A 17,190-nucleotide genomic window follows, 5' to 3' on the forward strand; every position below is an offset into this window, starting at 1 on the left:
TTACAATAAAAACAGCATATTTTTTCCCTGCCAACTGATGTGTAATATCTCAAATTAAAGCCAGCTGAGTGATCTTGCACTCGGTTAGAGAACTGTAGAGCTGGCGAGTGATGTCTTCTGCTTTTATCTTCCATAACAAGCTTAGATCTTGGAAAAACCAACTTATCGCACTCCAGGGGTTGTAGAACTAAGAGGCCCAGCATGACCTGAGCCCTAAGCCTCTGAAAGGGTGTATCTAAACAACAGGGATCCAGCTTTGGTCAGGGTCTCCTCCATAAACCTACAGGTGCTTCTTTATTAAATAGCATAAGGTCCTTGCGTCCCTCTTTAACCATAAGCACTGACCTCTCTCATAAGTCCAGCTGAGACCACCAATGGCACCTTCAGCAGAGAACCTCACTTATGCCTGAATTGAGGCCTTCTTCTTGAAGAGCAAACCTTCTTCTTGAAGAGAAACCTTCCAGCCCACCAAGCTGGATCCTGGGAAATATAGTCACCGACCATGTTTCCCAGGATCCAGCTTGGTGGACTGGTGGAAGAAGAGCTGGAGGAGACTGCAGTCAAGCTGAGCATCCTGAATGTTACCGAGACCTGAACTGTACTAAATGTCTGGGGGCAAAACCTGAATAATGAATAATTATTTGTTCACGTTTTTTTCTGGAGAGCCAAAGCGGATGCAATTTTAACCGTACTGATTTGCCACTAGAAATATACGCTATAGGATTTCTGGTGGCTCCCTGCTACCAGCACCTCCAGATCTTCTGACGGAAGCGCTTGGGCTGCCTTTATTTTGTGGAGCAAGGTGTATGTTGGGTTGGCTATAGACATTAGATGGTCTAAGTGGGCAAGCACAACACTAGAGATGAAAAAATAAGCATGTACTATAGAAGATCATCTAAATGTGCATATTTAATGTCTGAGAAGGTATAGCACTAACATACTGTATTATGCATCACTGTACATTAGATAGGGGAGACATTATATCATTAAATAATGTTACACATGAACATAACAGCATTCAACAATGGTATACCGAATAATGATGTAACAGTAAAAAATGGTGAGTAGATTGCAATGTAGAGATACACATAGCAGATGAGTCACTGAGTCCATAGTGTGGTGGAAAAGACACAGGGAGGAGGGTCCTGCCAAATAGGTTTACAATCTAAGGGGTGGGGGGGGGGGGGGAAGAGGACCCAAAAGGATATGCGTTGTATGCTCAATGGAAGGAGATGGATCTATGCAGATGGCGAGTAAGCAATAGTTTACAAATGGGTCTTTTAAGGACTCCTTGAATAAGTTAATGGTGGGGTCAACCCTGACGCTGTAGGAAGTTCCATAAAGGAGGGGCAGCTCTGGAGAAGTTCTGGAGCCTTGCCAGGGAGCAAGTGATGTGGGGTGGACATCCACAGAGTGTTGGAGGAGTGGGTTGGGGAGTTTCTGTGGATGAGATCCAAGATGTACAAGAGAGCATCAGTTGCTCTCCTACACAAATTAATAGATAATGCATAACAACATAAAATATCACCCTCCCAACAGGCAGGGCGGTTTCTGACCTATTCATTGCCCCGGGCATATCAACTCCACATACACTAGCACGCAGGACGAGGATGAGTGGGGGATCATCACCCAAGGATTATTACAATACAGGGGTCACAGAAAGCTGCAATAAATCACAGGGGCACCAGGGGGCACTGCACAAGCTGGAATACACTCAGTTGTGCAGACTGCCTGAAACAAAATGTTACCATATCAATGCAGTAGGTGCAGTATTGCACCCTGTACACTAGAGGGTGCCTCAAGCCTTTGCTTGGAAAGCTTATGCCCGGAAATGGTGCAAATAACAGAGGTACAGTATATTAATATAGAAAACCAAAAGAAGCGCCCAGTAAAGCAATAAAATGTTTAGAAACAGTTTACATTTAGCGTATCTTTATCTATGGCCAGAGGAAGTTAGGGTGATCTAAATTATAAATTACAGTTTGCATTAAACCTAATAATTTGCCAAGATATATATAACGTGAAACATGATAAAGTGTAATTTTCTCACCCCCCGGGGTCCGTATTCCACATATGGTTTTGAAATCCCCGCCCCCAGTGTGAAATTGAGCACTTGGGGGGGGGGGAGGTAGTCCAGAGTGAAGAGGTGCGTTGAGGGCCTTTCTAAAGATGTTGGAGGGTGCAGCCCTAACATTGAATACTTGAGCCATAGAGAAAAATGGACATTACCTTGCTCATCAGTTGTCCTTTCAGTTATAACTGACAGCAACTGATGTATATAACTGAAAGCAACTGATATGTTTCAGTTCTGACAAAATCTTGTCAGAACGAAAAGGGATCGTTGCAAGAAGAAAATGGTGAGCTTCTGAAAGGAACTGAGTGGGCTTGATTCACTAAGACAAATGGCATGCCTTATCAGAGTTAACACACCTTATGAGAGTTGACATGTCTTATGAGCGTTAGCACGCCTTATCAGAGTTAACACGGCTAATCAGAGTAGCACAGCGAGCACTACGAACTTATGCCTGCTAATTGGTAATGATGAGAACTCCACTCGTCCTGCCCTGAGCCCCTGCAGGTCCAATCACTTTAAAGGACATTATCCCCGCACTTTGATTGGCCCAATAGGCTGCCTGTCAAGTGACAGGCAGCCTATTGGGCCAACCAAAGTGCGGGGATAATGTCCTTTAACTACTTCACCCCAAAGGCGTTTTTACCCTAACGGACAAGAGCGATTTTCACCTCTCAGTGCTCATCCCTTTCATTTGCCAATAGCTTCATCACTACTAATCACAATGAAATGATCTATATCTTGTATTTTTCCACCACCAATTGGGCTTTTTGGGGATGATATTTGTTTTCAGTAATTACTTTATTTTCTATGGATTTTAAATGGAAAAACAAGGAAAAAATGAAAAAATACACTATTTCTCCAATTTCATCCCCTATAGTTTTAATATAAACACTGCTACTGTACATAAAACCCACACATTTTATCTGCCTATTTGTCCTGGTTATCACAAGATTTTAATTATGTTCCTAATACAAAGTATGGTGGCAATATATTATTTGGAAATAAAGGTGTATTTTTTTACGTGCGGGAGCGCGCATGCGCGCAGCAGCAGCACTGTCTGACTTATAAAAACGTCCTGGAGCCATTAAGAGGCTCTAGCAGGACGTTTTTATAAGCTTGTCATTAAGTGGTTAAAGTGATTGGACCCGCAGGGGCTCGGGGCAGGATGAGTGGAGCTCTCGTCATTGCCAATTAGCAGGCATAAGTTTGTAGCGCTCGCTATGCTACTCTGATAAGGCGTGTCAACTCTGATAAGGTGTATTAACTCAGATAAGGCATGCTATTTGTCTTAGTGAATCAAGCCCAGGGTTAGCTAAGTATGTAATATTCATTTTCAGGTACATCATATGGTAGTTTTAAATGTATCTTATTTATTTTATTTTTTACTGGGTTCAGGATCACTTGAAACGAGTTGTTTGCCAGTATCTTATGGAAATAAGTGTTACTTTAACGTAAGGAGTAACTTTACTGACTATAACTTAAAGTGAACCAGAGACGAAGCACCCTCATGTATTTCACCGTATATATATCAGTGGGAACATTAGAGAAAACACTTACCCTGCTTTCTGTTTCATCCTTCACTACTCTTATCAGCCCTGATAAAATCCCTGACTGAGCATTCAATCTGGCTTTTCTCAGGAATCATTATAGCTGAGTTTGTCTTCTCTGATGTCTTTTCAAGCCCAAGCCTGCCCCCTTCTGGCTCTGCTATAATGACTCGGCTATAATGATTCCTGAGCAAAGCCAGACAAATTGCTCAGTCGGGGATTTTATCAGGGCTGATAACAAGCAGGCTGAGCAGTGAAGGATGAAACAGAGAGCAAGGTAGGTGTTTTCTCTAATGTTCCCGCTGATATGTATGGTAAAATGCATGAGGGTGCCTCGTCTCTGGTTCCCTTTCAGCTTTTGTGATCTTCTGGAGGAAAAGTGCCAAAATTATCTTATTGGACGCCTCCCCTCTTTTTGGTTTTCCTATTGGCTATTTCCTTTTTGTCTGACTACGATTGTTAAGTACATTATGTACGGGAATCTGCTGTAACCCACCAGCATAAGATTGGTATGTCGGGCTGACCTGGGCATAGCTGTGGCAATCTTTGGATGTCTGTGATCAGTACTGTGACATTTTCAATGGATGAAATCAATATTCTTTGGGAACTTAAAGAGGCCCTGTAGTGACATATAGTAGAATGAATTAAATTATTCAGGAGACCCACTTTTTCAGTAATTATCTTGGTTTCAGCATCAGAAACACTTCCTATATCTATATATTGGTATGTAGCCCCGCCCTCCCAGTGAGGCTTAGCCTTGGCTGATCAGCTATTCGGGATTCAGCCCCACCACCATTCTGGGAGACTAGATAGATTTTCTACTGGCTTTAAAAGAAAACAAACATTCCACAGAGATCACCTGACAGGACTAAAGGTGTTGCCACCTGTGGTAAATGTCAGAATGTAAATCAGGGAGAGGAAAAACGTACAATGGGCAAACACTGACTGAATCATTTATACATGAATATTGTAAAATAAAAAAAACATTTTTTTTTATTACGCTATTTTCACTTCAGTTCCTCTTTAAAGTGGACCTGAACTCTTGCACAGGGCAGAAGGAAAATGTAGAGAAATGCACCCTGTATGATTTTAGAGTGTTTAGCCTGTCTACTACCCCCTCATCCGTGACTAATCACAACTATAATTTGATCCCTCAGCTGTGTCAGTTCAGGAATCTCCTCTGCCAGGGCAGAGCAGCTAATATGTAAACACAGGATGTTAACCCTATGTCTACTGCCATAAAAGCAAGAAGTAGACACACCGCAGATTTATTGCAGGATTTGTATCAGCTGTAACAAAGAATTGTTGTTCTTTAAAGGTTATTATGCTGTTGCTTGTCTTCAGCTTTAGCTTTAAAGGATACCCGAAGCTTTAAAAGATACCCGAAGTGACATGTGACATGACGAGATAGACATGTGTATGTACCGTGCCTAGCACACTAATAACTATGCTGTGAAAGAGTTAAAGATCAGGTATGTAGGTGGCTGACTCAGTCCTGACTCAGACAGGGAGTGACTACAATGTAACCCTCACTGATAAGAAATTCCAACTATAAAACACTTTCCTAGCAGAAAATGGCTTCTGAGAACGGGAAAGCGATAAAAAAGGTCAACAGTCCATAGATTTTAGCTCTGGCATGCTTCAATGAATATGTCACTGAGCAAAAACAATAAAACAGTTAAAATGTAGAAAGTAGATTAAGGCCCCTTTCACAGTGGGACGTTAAAGTTGCACATTATAAAAAATTATGACGCAGACTAACATTCGCAGTGCACACGTTGCGTTGTGTGTAACGTGTAGCAATATTTAGAAAGTGCTGCATGCTGTGCGTTTAGCAATAACTTTGCTGCGTTATGTGTGTTGCACATGCTCAGTAAGGTTTTTCTTTTTTTTAAAGTAAGCATGCGCCGTTTTCGTTCCATCAATATGCGGCGAAAACAGCGCACCAAGAGACCCATAACGCAGTGCAAAATAGTGTCCAATTTCATAACCTACATGCGCTGCGTTAGGGGCACGCAGTGCGACTTTAACGTCGCATCAAACGCAACGTCCCACTGAAAGAGGCCTTAAACATAAAATAAAACAGTGGAATATCTTAAAAAGTCATATTTATGAGAAGGACGATAGATACAATCCTTTATTTCATTAGTTTATTTTCGCTTCGGGTGTCCTTTAAGGTTTCTTTCTCTCCTGTGTAGACAGAATAATTTGCATGGAAAGTATTCCACTGTTGCTTGTATCACTTACTGGAATAAAACGTATTGATCGGAACTGTCTCTTCTCTCCTTCCGTACAGATATTGACGAGTGCCTGGTTAACAATGGCGGATGTGACCATTTCTGCCGCAACACCGTGGGGAGCTTTGAGTGCAGCTGCCAGAAAGGGTACAAGTTACTGACGGACGAGCGGTCGTGCCAAGGTAATGCCGGTATCTCTCTCTGCCTGCAGCGCTTGGTGAAACGTCACCCCTGTACTTGCTTTATGTCTCCTCTAGAGTCGCTCCCTGATAAATAAGGTGATGCATTCTCCGAAACACACTCCTCACAGTACATTCCATGGTTATTTAGGCTACTTACACACTAAGACGTTGCGTTAGGTGCTACGTTAAGGTCGCATAACGTGCCCCTAACGCAACGCATGGTGGTGTTGAAGTTGGACGTCAGGTTGAGCTGCGTTATGCAGCTCTCAAAGCAGCCGCTCCAGGATAGTGATAGGAAGTCCGGATCTTTTTAAGGATTCGGATCATTTGAATCGGATCATTGAAAAGATCCGGATCTTTGAACCAAATCATTTGAATCATTTTACTAGGGAAGCAGACTGGGGGTGAAATGACTAGCAGGACAGGACTTTCCCTGCACTGTACATTCTGTATGTTCCTGTTTCTTCCAGACAGACATCCACTGTGAACCGAATCTTTCATTGTGATGATCCGGATGATTCGACTCACAAAGATCCGGATCAAATGAACTATTAGTTCATGATCCGGACAACACTACAGTCCCACAAGGAGTCACACACAGTGCAGTGAATATTAATTAGCCATGTGGCTGGCCGAGGAGGAGGGGAGACCTCCTCCTCCAACATTAATGAGCATGTGCAAGCAGTCTAACGTGGCTTAGCCCAGTATAACGTACAGCATGCAGCACTTTGTTTAAACGTGCTGCGTTACTATGTGATGCAACGTGGGCACTGTGAACAGCACAATTGATTTTACAGTGCTGTGAGTTAGGCTGCGTTACTGGCTGCTGTAACATGGTGGGACTTTAACGTCCCACTGTGAGACCAGCCTAATGTTGATATAGTGGTAACATCTTCCGCAGCGCTGTAGAGTATATGGTCACTATCTGTCCCTCAGAGTGGCTCACATGAAATTTTAATCCTCTCTCCTTGATAAAGCGAGGTGACTCTTGCGGAACTAGTGGGATCTTGTCCTCTGAGGGGATTCCTTGTTCCCTGCTGTGCTGCTGAGATTGACTTCACCATTTCTGGGCTAAGTATCTCCTATTTTTTGCACTACTCCACTTTATGCTCTTTTTCCTATGGGCTGCTCCTTTGCCTTAATTTTTTACTAGGCATCTTATCACTAGTAATACTGTATACTTGGATAGCAATTGTGCACTTTATTTCATAATCTTATATATGTGATATTTATACGTGTGTTTTTTTTTTGTTTTTTTTTTATTATCATTGCACAGGTGTTTATTGGTCCTGTATCACATTAGGTTGTATACTGAACCCGGGTTCTCCCCCTGTTGGGCTCAGTATTGAGCCTACTGTGGGGTTTTATATCTGACAGCAGCATTGTGTCATTCTACAATATATTGTATTTAGAGTGATTGTTTCATATGCAGCAGGGATCATGTTGGAATATTTGCTTGGTTTTTAAATGGTTTTATTCTTAATTGAATCATCAGTACTGTGATTATTAATATACCCAATGTTGAATAAAGATTTGTTATACTTTTTCAAATTTTGCTGTGGGAGGTGCTATTTTTTTAAGGGCTTTCTTTCTCTACCATATAATTGCTCTTGTTTGGAGCCCTAGCACACACAGTTATCTGGTTGAGGTGTTGCAGACACTCCTTAAGGCCCATACTCACGAGTGACATTTGTCGCCGCAACACGCGGCGCGCGCGTGTTGCGGCGACAGGTCGCCCGTGAGTATGGGCCGCCGCACGCGCGCGCACCCCAAACTGTCGCCCGTCGCTCATGTCGCCAGGCGATTGAAACTTTCAATCGCATGGCGACAGTCGCCGCTGCCCCCCCGCCGCAACTGTCGCTAGTCCGCGTGAGTACGCGGACTAGCGACAGCAACCTCCATGTAGGTACATGGAGCTTCCGGCGGGGGGAGGAGGAACGTCAGCGACAGCTTCCGCCTTGCCGCTGGTCCCTCTTCCGCGTGTGTACGCGGAGGGACCTGGCGAGAAGCTGTCGCCGGCCTGTCGCCCACACGCTCACGTGTGCTGGCGACAGGCCACATTTCTCGCCCGTGAGTATGGGCCTTTAGAATCTATACACATGAAATTTTAAGTGACTGTGGTAAATGGACAATTTGGGCGCCACCCTTGGCACAAATGTTAATTAGCTGCAACCATGCGCCCAACTTGAAATTTGGGTGCCCAGTAAAATGTATTATTTTTATTGTTAATATTGTTGTTTATGTGGCAGCGGAGCAGTTAATATTAGACCTCAGGAAGAGGGTTTTGCACCTGGGGGATGGTTAAGGTTAGGCGTCGGGGGGGGGGGGGGGGTTTAAAGGACCTCGATCACGAAAATCTTAAAGTTTAAAATACATGTAAACATATACAAATAGGAAGTGGTAGGTGTGTGTGTAGGTTCTACCTAGGGGAGACAACGAGATCGATTAACAGACGGTTCAGGGAGCACTTTAACTCCATTAAGTCAGGTCATGGCTCACCAAGGCTAATCGAGCATATTAGGGAAGCCCATGGTGGTAATCCCACTGTTATGTCCTTTGCCGGGATTATTCATGTCCCCCCATTGAGAAGAGGGGGAGACAGAGAGAAGAAGCTTAAAAAAGAGGAAGTGCTCCTTATTTTAAGAACTGACGCTATGGGCCCTTTAGGCCTTAATGATTATACAGACTTTTCTTGTTTCTTAGACCCATGAAATGTTTGCTGAGTTTTTGATGTTTTAGGTTGAGTGCTGGGTGGACCCCTCCAGTACCACTGATAACCCCTATCCCCCCCCCCTCCCCCTCTTTTCCCACCTCCTACCCCCTCCCCCGGACCCTCGTCCATTTTTATTATTTTTCTATTGTTTTCCATCCCCTCCTTTCCCACCCCTCCTTTTTTTCCCCCCCTCCTTCCCACCCACCCCTTCCCCCCCCCCCCCTTTCTTCCCCCCCCTTTCTTGAGAGTCCTGTATGTTTACACTGTCCAGAATGATGGGTATAATATCCTCCAATCACTCTACATGCCCCTCTCGTCATGCCCATTTTTATGTGCATTTTTAACCACTATCATATGACACTATTAGAGTTACACGCTTAATTCCAAGCCAGTCTATTATCCTGGCCTTGTGCACCTTTTTTAAGCAATGTCAATTTTTATATAACAAAAACGCTATTTTTGCACCCATTTGCACATTAGAACCTATTGTCACCACACTGCTTTTTCCTATGCAGTGCAGTTAGGCCTCTCGCCACAAGATGGCGCCAGTACAGGATAAGGATGCCGCTCGGTGCAATAGCACGGACAGCCACCTAATACAGTGTGGTCTGTACGAGCCTCCGTCTGTACCCTTTATCACGTGCTCTCCTGACTGGAGCTGGAGCGCAGATGCGCTCCAGTACGTGATTGGCAAAGAGGAATCTTTATGGGCGGTCTTAGACGGCGGAAGTCCGCCGCCTGCCGCAAGATAGCTTATTTTAAGCCCGGCCAAACAGCACACCACTCACAGCCTCCGTAGAAGCGCGTAACCTGCGCGAAACGGCCGTAAGGCTTCCCTGGCCCAGCACCCACCACCTCCGCACGGCCTCTTCATATGGTATGTCCATTTTTTTATACACTGCTATGTATGATGTGTCACCACCTTTGGATTAAATGAAAAGCTACAGCAAGTGCCGACTTCTCTTCTTTGCTTCTACAAATAGGAAGTATGTTTCTTCCAGAGGAAAATGAGTCATGCATGACTTTTCTCCTATGTTGCTGTCACTTACAGTAAGTAGTAGGAATCTGACATTACAGACAGGTTTTGGCCTAGCCCATCTTCTCATAGGTGGTTCTCAGGGTTTTCTTTATTTTTAAAAGCACTTAGTGAATGGGCGTTGCTCCATCCAACTGCTAAATAAGTGTGCTGCAAGCAGGGAGGCTAGTCAGCATTATTGTGTAAATCCTTTTCAGGGAATGTCTTTATAAAGAATAAAGGCCATGCTGAGAATCAGAGAGAATATGAAGAGATGGACTAACCCAAAACCTGTCGGTTCTGTCAGATTTCTACTACCTACTGTAAGTGACAGCAACATAGGAGAAAAGTCATTTATGACTCCTTTTACTCTGGAAGAAATGTACTTCTTATTTGTATGTGTTTTAAATTTTAAGATTTTCGTGACAGTTCCTCTTTAAAGGTTAGGTGTCGGGGGATGGTAAGGATTAGGGAGGGGAGGGTTCTATGTGAGAGTAGGATTAGGCTTAGCTGAAGTAAAATTAATACTGTAAAATAGTCGAATGAATATCTGTAAATGTTACCGATATTCTACTTTCGGTTACAGTACATTCCAGTGCCATTATTTTCAGGTACATTTATTTCACATACAAGGGCTGATAATCTGATCCCTGCTATGTCGTTCATAGTCTAGGGCCAATTTTAGGGGGAAGCTAATAAACTTATCTGTATGTCTTTGGCATATGAGAGAAAACTAGTTCCTGGAGAAAGCCCCAAAACTCGAACCAGGGACGCAGCGCTATCCACTTATTCACCAGGCTGCCCGTGGTCAATCCAGGGCCTTCTCAAGGAAGGTGACCTTGATTTGATCCCCACATTAAAGATAACCCTTCCAGCTGTGCAATATATATGATGGAGATCAGAGGGTTTTACAGAACTATCATGTTCACCATCCTCTACCATGTGGCACGGATAGGTTTGCCTCGGTTCCATATCTCCCACGCGGCAGAAAGCCGGTATTGTCGCTGTTGGTTTATATTTTGTGTTGGACCGACTTCACTAAGTGCTTTTAAAAATAAAGAAAAGCCTGAGAACCCCCCTATGAGAAGATGGGCTAGTCCAAAACCTGTCGGTAATGTCAGAATTCTACTACCTACTGTAAGTGACAGGAACATAGGAGAAAAGTAATTTATGGCTCGTTTTACTCTGGGAGAAATGTACTTCTTATTTGTATGTGTTTTAAACTTAAGATTTTCGCGACCGTTCCTCTTTAAATAAACAAAAACCGCCACTTACCCGGGGCTTCTATCGGCCCCCTGCAGCCGTCCTCCTCCGTTCCCCGCCGTCGGTCCTGGTCTAATCAGCCATCTGATTAGACTGCAGCGGCGAACGTGGTTGCTCCCACGCGCGCCATCGGTAACTTACTGCGCAGTACAAGAAAACGTCATACTGCGCCTGCGCAGTAAGCTCCCGATGACGTGCGCGGGAGCGAGCATTATTCGCCTTGTTAGACAAATATTACAACGGGACCAGCTGCGGGCAAAGGAGCATCGGAGGAGGACGGCACGGGACAATTCAGCTGCAGGGGCTGATAGGAGCCCCAGGTAAGTGGCAGTTTCTGTTTATTGAAACAGTCCACAGAACCCCTTTAAAATGAGGCTAGATTGAGACTGAGGACATGAGAGATGGCTCAGCACAGCAGGACTGAAGATTTTGGCTGCTGAACTCCAATATATTGCAGATCCAGAATACACAACTGCAGTGTTTCCCCCCATATCGTCATTCCCAATGACGCCCAGGGTTCTGCCAAAAGATTAACTTTTAGTCTTTTGTCCCTTAAAGTACAACTGAAGCGAGAGGGATATGGAGGCTGCCATATTTATTTCCTTTTGTACAATACCAGTTTCCTGGCTGTCCTGCTGATCCTCTGCTTCTAATACCTTTAGCCATAGACTCTGAACAAGCATGCAGCAGATCAGGTGTTTCTGACATTATTGTCAGATCTGACAAGATTAGCTGCATGCTTGTTTCAGGGGTGGGATTCAGACACTACTGCAGCCAGATAGATTAGCGTGGCTGCCAGGCAACTGGTATTGCTTAAAAGGAAATTAAATATGGCAGCTTCCATAGCCCTCTCAGTTCAGGTGTCCTTGAAGTACAGACATATCCATCAGTCTACATTTATGGCACATCGCTCTTTCAGGATAATTAATTCCCCTTCTGAACTCTGATAAAAGTAGTCGAATTTGTTGACGAGGAGGAATTATTTTCACATTCCGAAATCGCTTTGGGAGCCGTCATACACAGAAAACACATCATCACATGAACTAATTTTAACAAACCACTTTGTTTCTGAGAATCTCGACCTTTATTGGATAGCCGTCGTTAATTGCATCCATATTTTCCTTGACTGTGCGGCTGCCATCTTGTTTTTGGAGTCAGACTCTGTTCCTCTAAGGCAACGCCGCGATCTGAGAAGTCCTGCTAAAAGCAGCAGAACGTTCCCTTATACAGCCTGAGGTTACTCATATTCCTATGGGCTTCTATGACTATAATAGGAAATGGATGTAAACTGGCCGAGAACTGTGCGCTGTCCCTGTAGCCAACTAACGTCCGCGGTCCGGGGGATTGTAAATGAGATGAAACGATGTGTTGCGTACAGTTGTCTGTGCCGGGCCGTCTCCCTCAATATGAAAATCTGTGAAGGATTACGACTTCAACGGTTAGCAGAGGCCAGGAGAGAAAAGGGAAGACAGTTGATACCCCATTTATCTTCCATGTTTGACAGTGGAATAATAATTTATTTCATCTCAGAGACGGTCATTGCAAACGAGGGGAACCAGTGAGACTGTTTAGCATTCTGTTTTAGTTAATGGCCCTGGGCGGTCCCAGAAGCCTTTGCAGCAACAGTGGACAAATCGGATTCCTTTAGTCAATGAGTAATTACAGTTCTTAGCAGAGCCTGGCGGCTTTCGCTCATAGATATGTGGCTACGTGCACATAGGTCTAGCTGCATTTAAAGGGAACCTAAACCAAGTAAAATTATTTAAAATAAACACATGACGTAGCTGCAAATGAATATTACATACTCACCTCGCCGTCAGTTCCTCTCAGAAGCTCACCATTTTCTTTTAACCACAATTCCTTCTACAGTATTTCCAACTTGATCTAGCCAGAACTGAAAGCCTTTGGGCCCTTTTCCACTGTATCTTTTACTGTCAGTTATAACTGAAAGGAAATTTGATGTGCAAAGTAATGTCCATGTTTCCCTATGGCTCAAGCGGGCAATATTACAGTTTAACAGTGTGCTGACCAGGAAGCTGTTATGTGGTAATGGCCATTTTTAAAATGGAGAACAGAAAATTCCATCGATCACAGTGGACAAACAAGAGAGGAGAAAGAGATTTATGAGTAGACTATGTGGGAGGTAAGTATGATGTGCGTATGTTTAGTTTGACTTATTTTTTCAGTTCAGGCTTGTTTTAAACTAAGATTTACATAGATGAACGACAGAGTCAGGGAGCGTAATATTAAATCTATAGCATACAATTTATTTAGAGACTTGCAAGTGCTCCAGGCCAATTTATTATAGCACTTTTTGTTTCTTATTTGTTACATTTCCTTGCTTCTAATTAGTAATGCTGTAATGTGTATTTATGGCCACTTGTCACTAGCTGGCAGTGTGATACAATGACAGAGGACTTCTGCATTCAGTTTCTATATTCTACTAGCAGAGAGAGAGCTCAAAGCATTCCAAGAATTTACAGCATGAGCTGACTACTGAGTTAGAAAGCAGTGCACTTATCTCAAACGAGATAACTAGTGAAGCTGCCAATGGGTTAACTTGATGTCTCATTATTCGCTTTGAGATCAGGTCATGCAGTCTGAGATTTGCATTTGTTTTCTGCAGTGAAGGTTTGGGCCCTGCGGATCTTTAATTCTCCACCAACAAATCTGTCCCACACCGTAAACTAGCAAAGGGTCTCCTGAGGACAATTATTATCAAATAATTCTGCTCAACACAATATAAAGAGGGTAATACCCAAAACTTAACTTAATGTGTCAATACATTACTCAATTTTCTTATTTCATTGACCGTACGATCAATCATTTTATCAGATCGGCGGAGAATTAATTATGTTCCATTTCGCTCGATATCGATGTATATTTGCCGGTATCAACAAATTTACTCGATAGAGCAGGGTGGAAAATATCGGTTGATTGTTAAAGGGACTCCGAACAGTGCTGAAACTATGGAAAGATGCATATCATTTTAAAGCTCTCTTTCTCCTCTTTCCTATGATATATAAACCGCCGCCCTACGCCTTTTAGTTTTCGCTATTTTCGCGATTGAAATTGCAGCGGGCGAAAATAGAGAAAACTAAAAGGCGTAGGACGACGATTTAGGTGTCGCCAGAAAGAGGAGAAAGAGAGCTTTAAAATGATATCCATCTTTCCATAGTTATATTGTATTACACAGGACGACACTTTCCCAGTGTCAGCAGCTCCATTCAGCAGAATGGAGCTGCTGACTTTAGGAAAAAGTCGCCCTGTGTAATACAATGTAACTATGGAAAGATGGATATCATTTTAAAGCTCTCTTTCTCCTCTTTCTGGCGACACCTAAATCGTCGTCCTACACCTTTTAGTTTTCTCTATTTTCGCGATTGAAATCGCGGCCGCGGCAATTTCAATCGCGAAAATTGCGAAAACTAAAAGGCGTGGGGCTGCGGTTTATATATCATTGGAAAGAGGAGAAAGAGAGCTTTAAAATGATATGCATCTTTCCATAGTTTCTGCACTGCTCGGAGTCCCTTTAAGGAATCAGCTAATGTTCATGATTTTGATTGATACAGAATCAATTTTTGTTTCAGAGCGTGGAGGCACAAACATCGTTCAGATTGATTAGTGAAAGAAAATCGCCAGGATCTCGCTTGTAGTGTTGGAGTCACTAATAGGTTCACTTTAGATTGACCAGACTGTTTTTGACCGCCCAGTAAAGTTGATTACTAAATCTCTTGATGCAATAATGAGTAGTGTATGGGCATCTTTTTAAATTATCTGACCTTGTTCATTTTTCTCCCCAGTTTTATGGAAGGATAATTTATTTATTACAAAACAGTTGAGTAGAGATAAATCATGAGAGATTCTGTAAGAAAAAAAAGAGCCCCTGAGAGTTACTTACCTGAGAAGTGGGAAGCATCTGGATCTTAATGAGGCTTCCCCATCCTCCTGTGTAACATCGATTCAGTGCTGGTACCCCCCAAAAATCCACTGACAAGCTTGTTGCCGGATGCGCACAGACACAGTAGTGCCCGCAGCACGCAGCGATATTTACCTTTGCGCTCCAGCGTGGCTGCAGTACCAGCTTCCCCTTCGGGCTCCAGCCAAAATAGCCGAGTCCAAACGGGTCTGCTCTAATGCACAGGTGTGAGACGACTGCTCAGTGGATCGGACTTGATCGGGCTCACCTATTTTGCCGGCGCCCGAGGGGGAAGATGGTACTGCGTCTGCGCTGGATAGCAAAGATAAATCTTGCCGCCTGCTTCTCTCCGGTGGTCCCAGCGCCGGATCCGTGCTGCACAGGAGGACAAGAGAAGCCTCATTAGGAACTCAAGGCTTCCCCTTCAGTACCTCCAGGGGCACGTTTATTTCTTACAGGTTCTCTTTGAGGTTGGTTGCCTGTGCGAAAATTGCTCACTAACACTGTTTGTGAAACGTCTGCTAACGTTTACATGTGCTATCAGCGCAATGTACAGTTCTATCATCTTCCTCACTCTTCTTGACGAAAAAGCTTAAAAATTTTGGCAGGGCTTCGAATCATGATTATGCCGACAAGATATTGCTTAACATATTACGTAGAGCTGTACAGAGTATATTGTCTTGTCACTAACTGTCCCTCAGAGGGGCTCACAATCTAGTCCCTACCATAGTCATATGTATGTATCGTGTAGTGCATGTATGGTCTAGGGCCAATATTCTTTTGGGGGAAGCCAATTAACTTACCTGTATGTTTTTGGGATGCGGGAGGAAACCGGAGTGCCCGGAGGAAACCCACACAGACACGGGGAGAACATACAAACTCCTTGCAGATGTTGACCTGGCTGGGATTCGCACCAAGGACCCAGCAATGCAAGGCGGGAGCGCTAACCTCTACACCACCGTGCTGCCCAGCTTTACATCAGTAGAGGCTGTAGGACCCCCCATCCCAACATATTCTCCGCCTCTTTGTAGCCTTGCAGCAGAATATTCTGGCTGTCTTTCCATTAGATCTTCATTACAGAACAACCTTCATTCAGAAGAACATTAAACAAATGGCTATAAATTAGGGAGAAGGATGAATACGACCTCGTTGGCCATAAAAATAGAGTTTTGGATGGAAAGGCGTGATGTAAGCAGAGGCATTCTAGAAGGTCGGCCCCCATGCATGCTGGGGGTGTTCCGAGCTGTTCTTAACTTCTGACAGATTATCTTACTTCTACCCAGCAATGGAGATGGGCAGCAAGATGGCACCACTGTTGAACATGGAGATGTATTCCAAATGATGAAAATCAAACAACCAACATCTCCCACAAAGGAAGAAGCAATGGACCACACCAGTGAGAAGATGCACATAAGAAACCACTGTCCTCATAAATGGAAAGCAAGTGCAAAATTACATTCCAACAGCAAATCGATAGTCAGGTGGGTGATGGGATTGGAAGGGCCAATCTGATGTCCCCCTTGAGTCCTGGCAAATCTGGTCCAGGGTTTGGAGCATGCCCTTTTTTTGGTTCTGTTCCCTCCTTTCCTCTCGGTACATTATTAGTAGTAGTTTAATATCACTCATCATTTGTTTAGTTGACTCCTACTCTCTTTGTGACTTCTTTCAGCTGTTGCATAGGCATGTCCATACCTTCACATATGCTCCATCTTAGCCTCTTCTTCTTTTACCATCAATTTTCCAAGCATCAAAGATTTCTCCAAAGAATCCGGTTTTCTCATTATGTGAACAAAAAATATTTGAGTTTTAATAGCAGTATCAACGCTTCTAGTGAACACACTGACCATATTTGACCTTATTGATTAGTTGGATCCTCTGGCAGTCCAGGGAACTCTCAGCAGTTTTCTCCACGCCCACAGATCCAAAGCATCAATTTTTCAACGCATGACCTTATTTATAGTCCAACTTCCACAGCCATATGTTACTACTAGGAAGACCATGGCTCTGAGGGTTGGTTCACACGGGCGTTTTTGCGGCGTTTCGGACGCTGCGGTTTTTGGGATCTACCGCTGTCCCATTCAAGGGAATGGGAGCGTTTAGGGCTGTCTTTTGCAGGCTTTCATGAAAGCCTGGTGGTTGATCCCGGCGTTGCGTCTCATCTCAAAAGCAACATGTTGCTTTCAGAGGCGGTAAATGCCGGGAAACAATTGAAGAGTCCCAAACTGCTAGCCTTGAAGGCT

At 43.7% G+C, this 17,190-nt stretch overlaps 1 protein-coding gene across 4 annotated transcripts in view; it reads left to right on the top strand.

Moving 5' to 3' along the window:
- Window positions 1-17,190, top strand: part of SCUBE1 (signal peptide, CUB domain and EGF like domain containing 1) — a 359,575-nt gene that overhangs the window by 274,737 nt on the left and 67,648 nt on the right. For all 4 annotated transcript variants that reach the window (XM_068278175.1, XM_068278171.1, XM_068278172.1 and 1 more), the window contains one exon: window positions 5,918-6,040. In XM_068278175.1, the coding sequence (XP_068134276.1) occupies window positions 5,918-6,040 (123 nt within the window). The remainder of the gene's footprint in view (window positions 1-5,917; window positions 6,041-17,190) is intronic.

The sequence above is a fragment of the Hyperolius riggenbachi genome, chromosome 3 (assembly GCF_040937935.1).
Source record: "Hyperolius riggenbachi isolate aHypRig1 chromosome 3, aHypRig1.pri, whole genome shotgun sequence".
NCBI lineage: Eukaryota > Metazoa > Chordata > Amphibia > Anura > Hyperoliidae > Hyperolius > Hyperolius riggenbachi.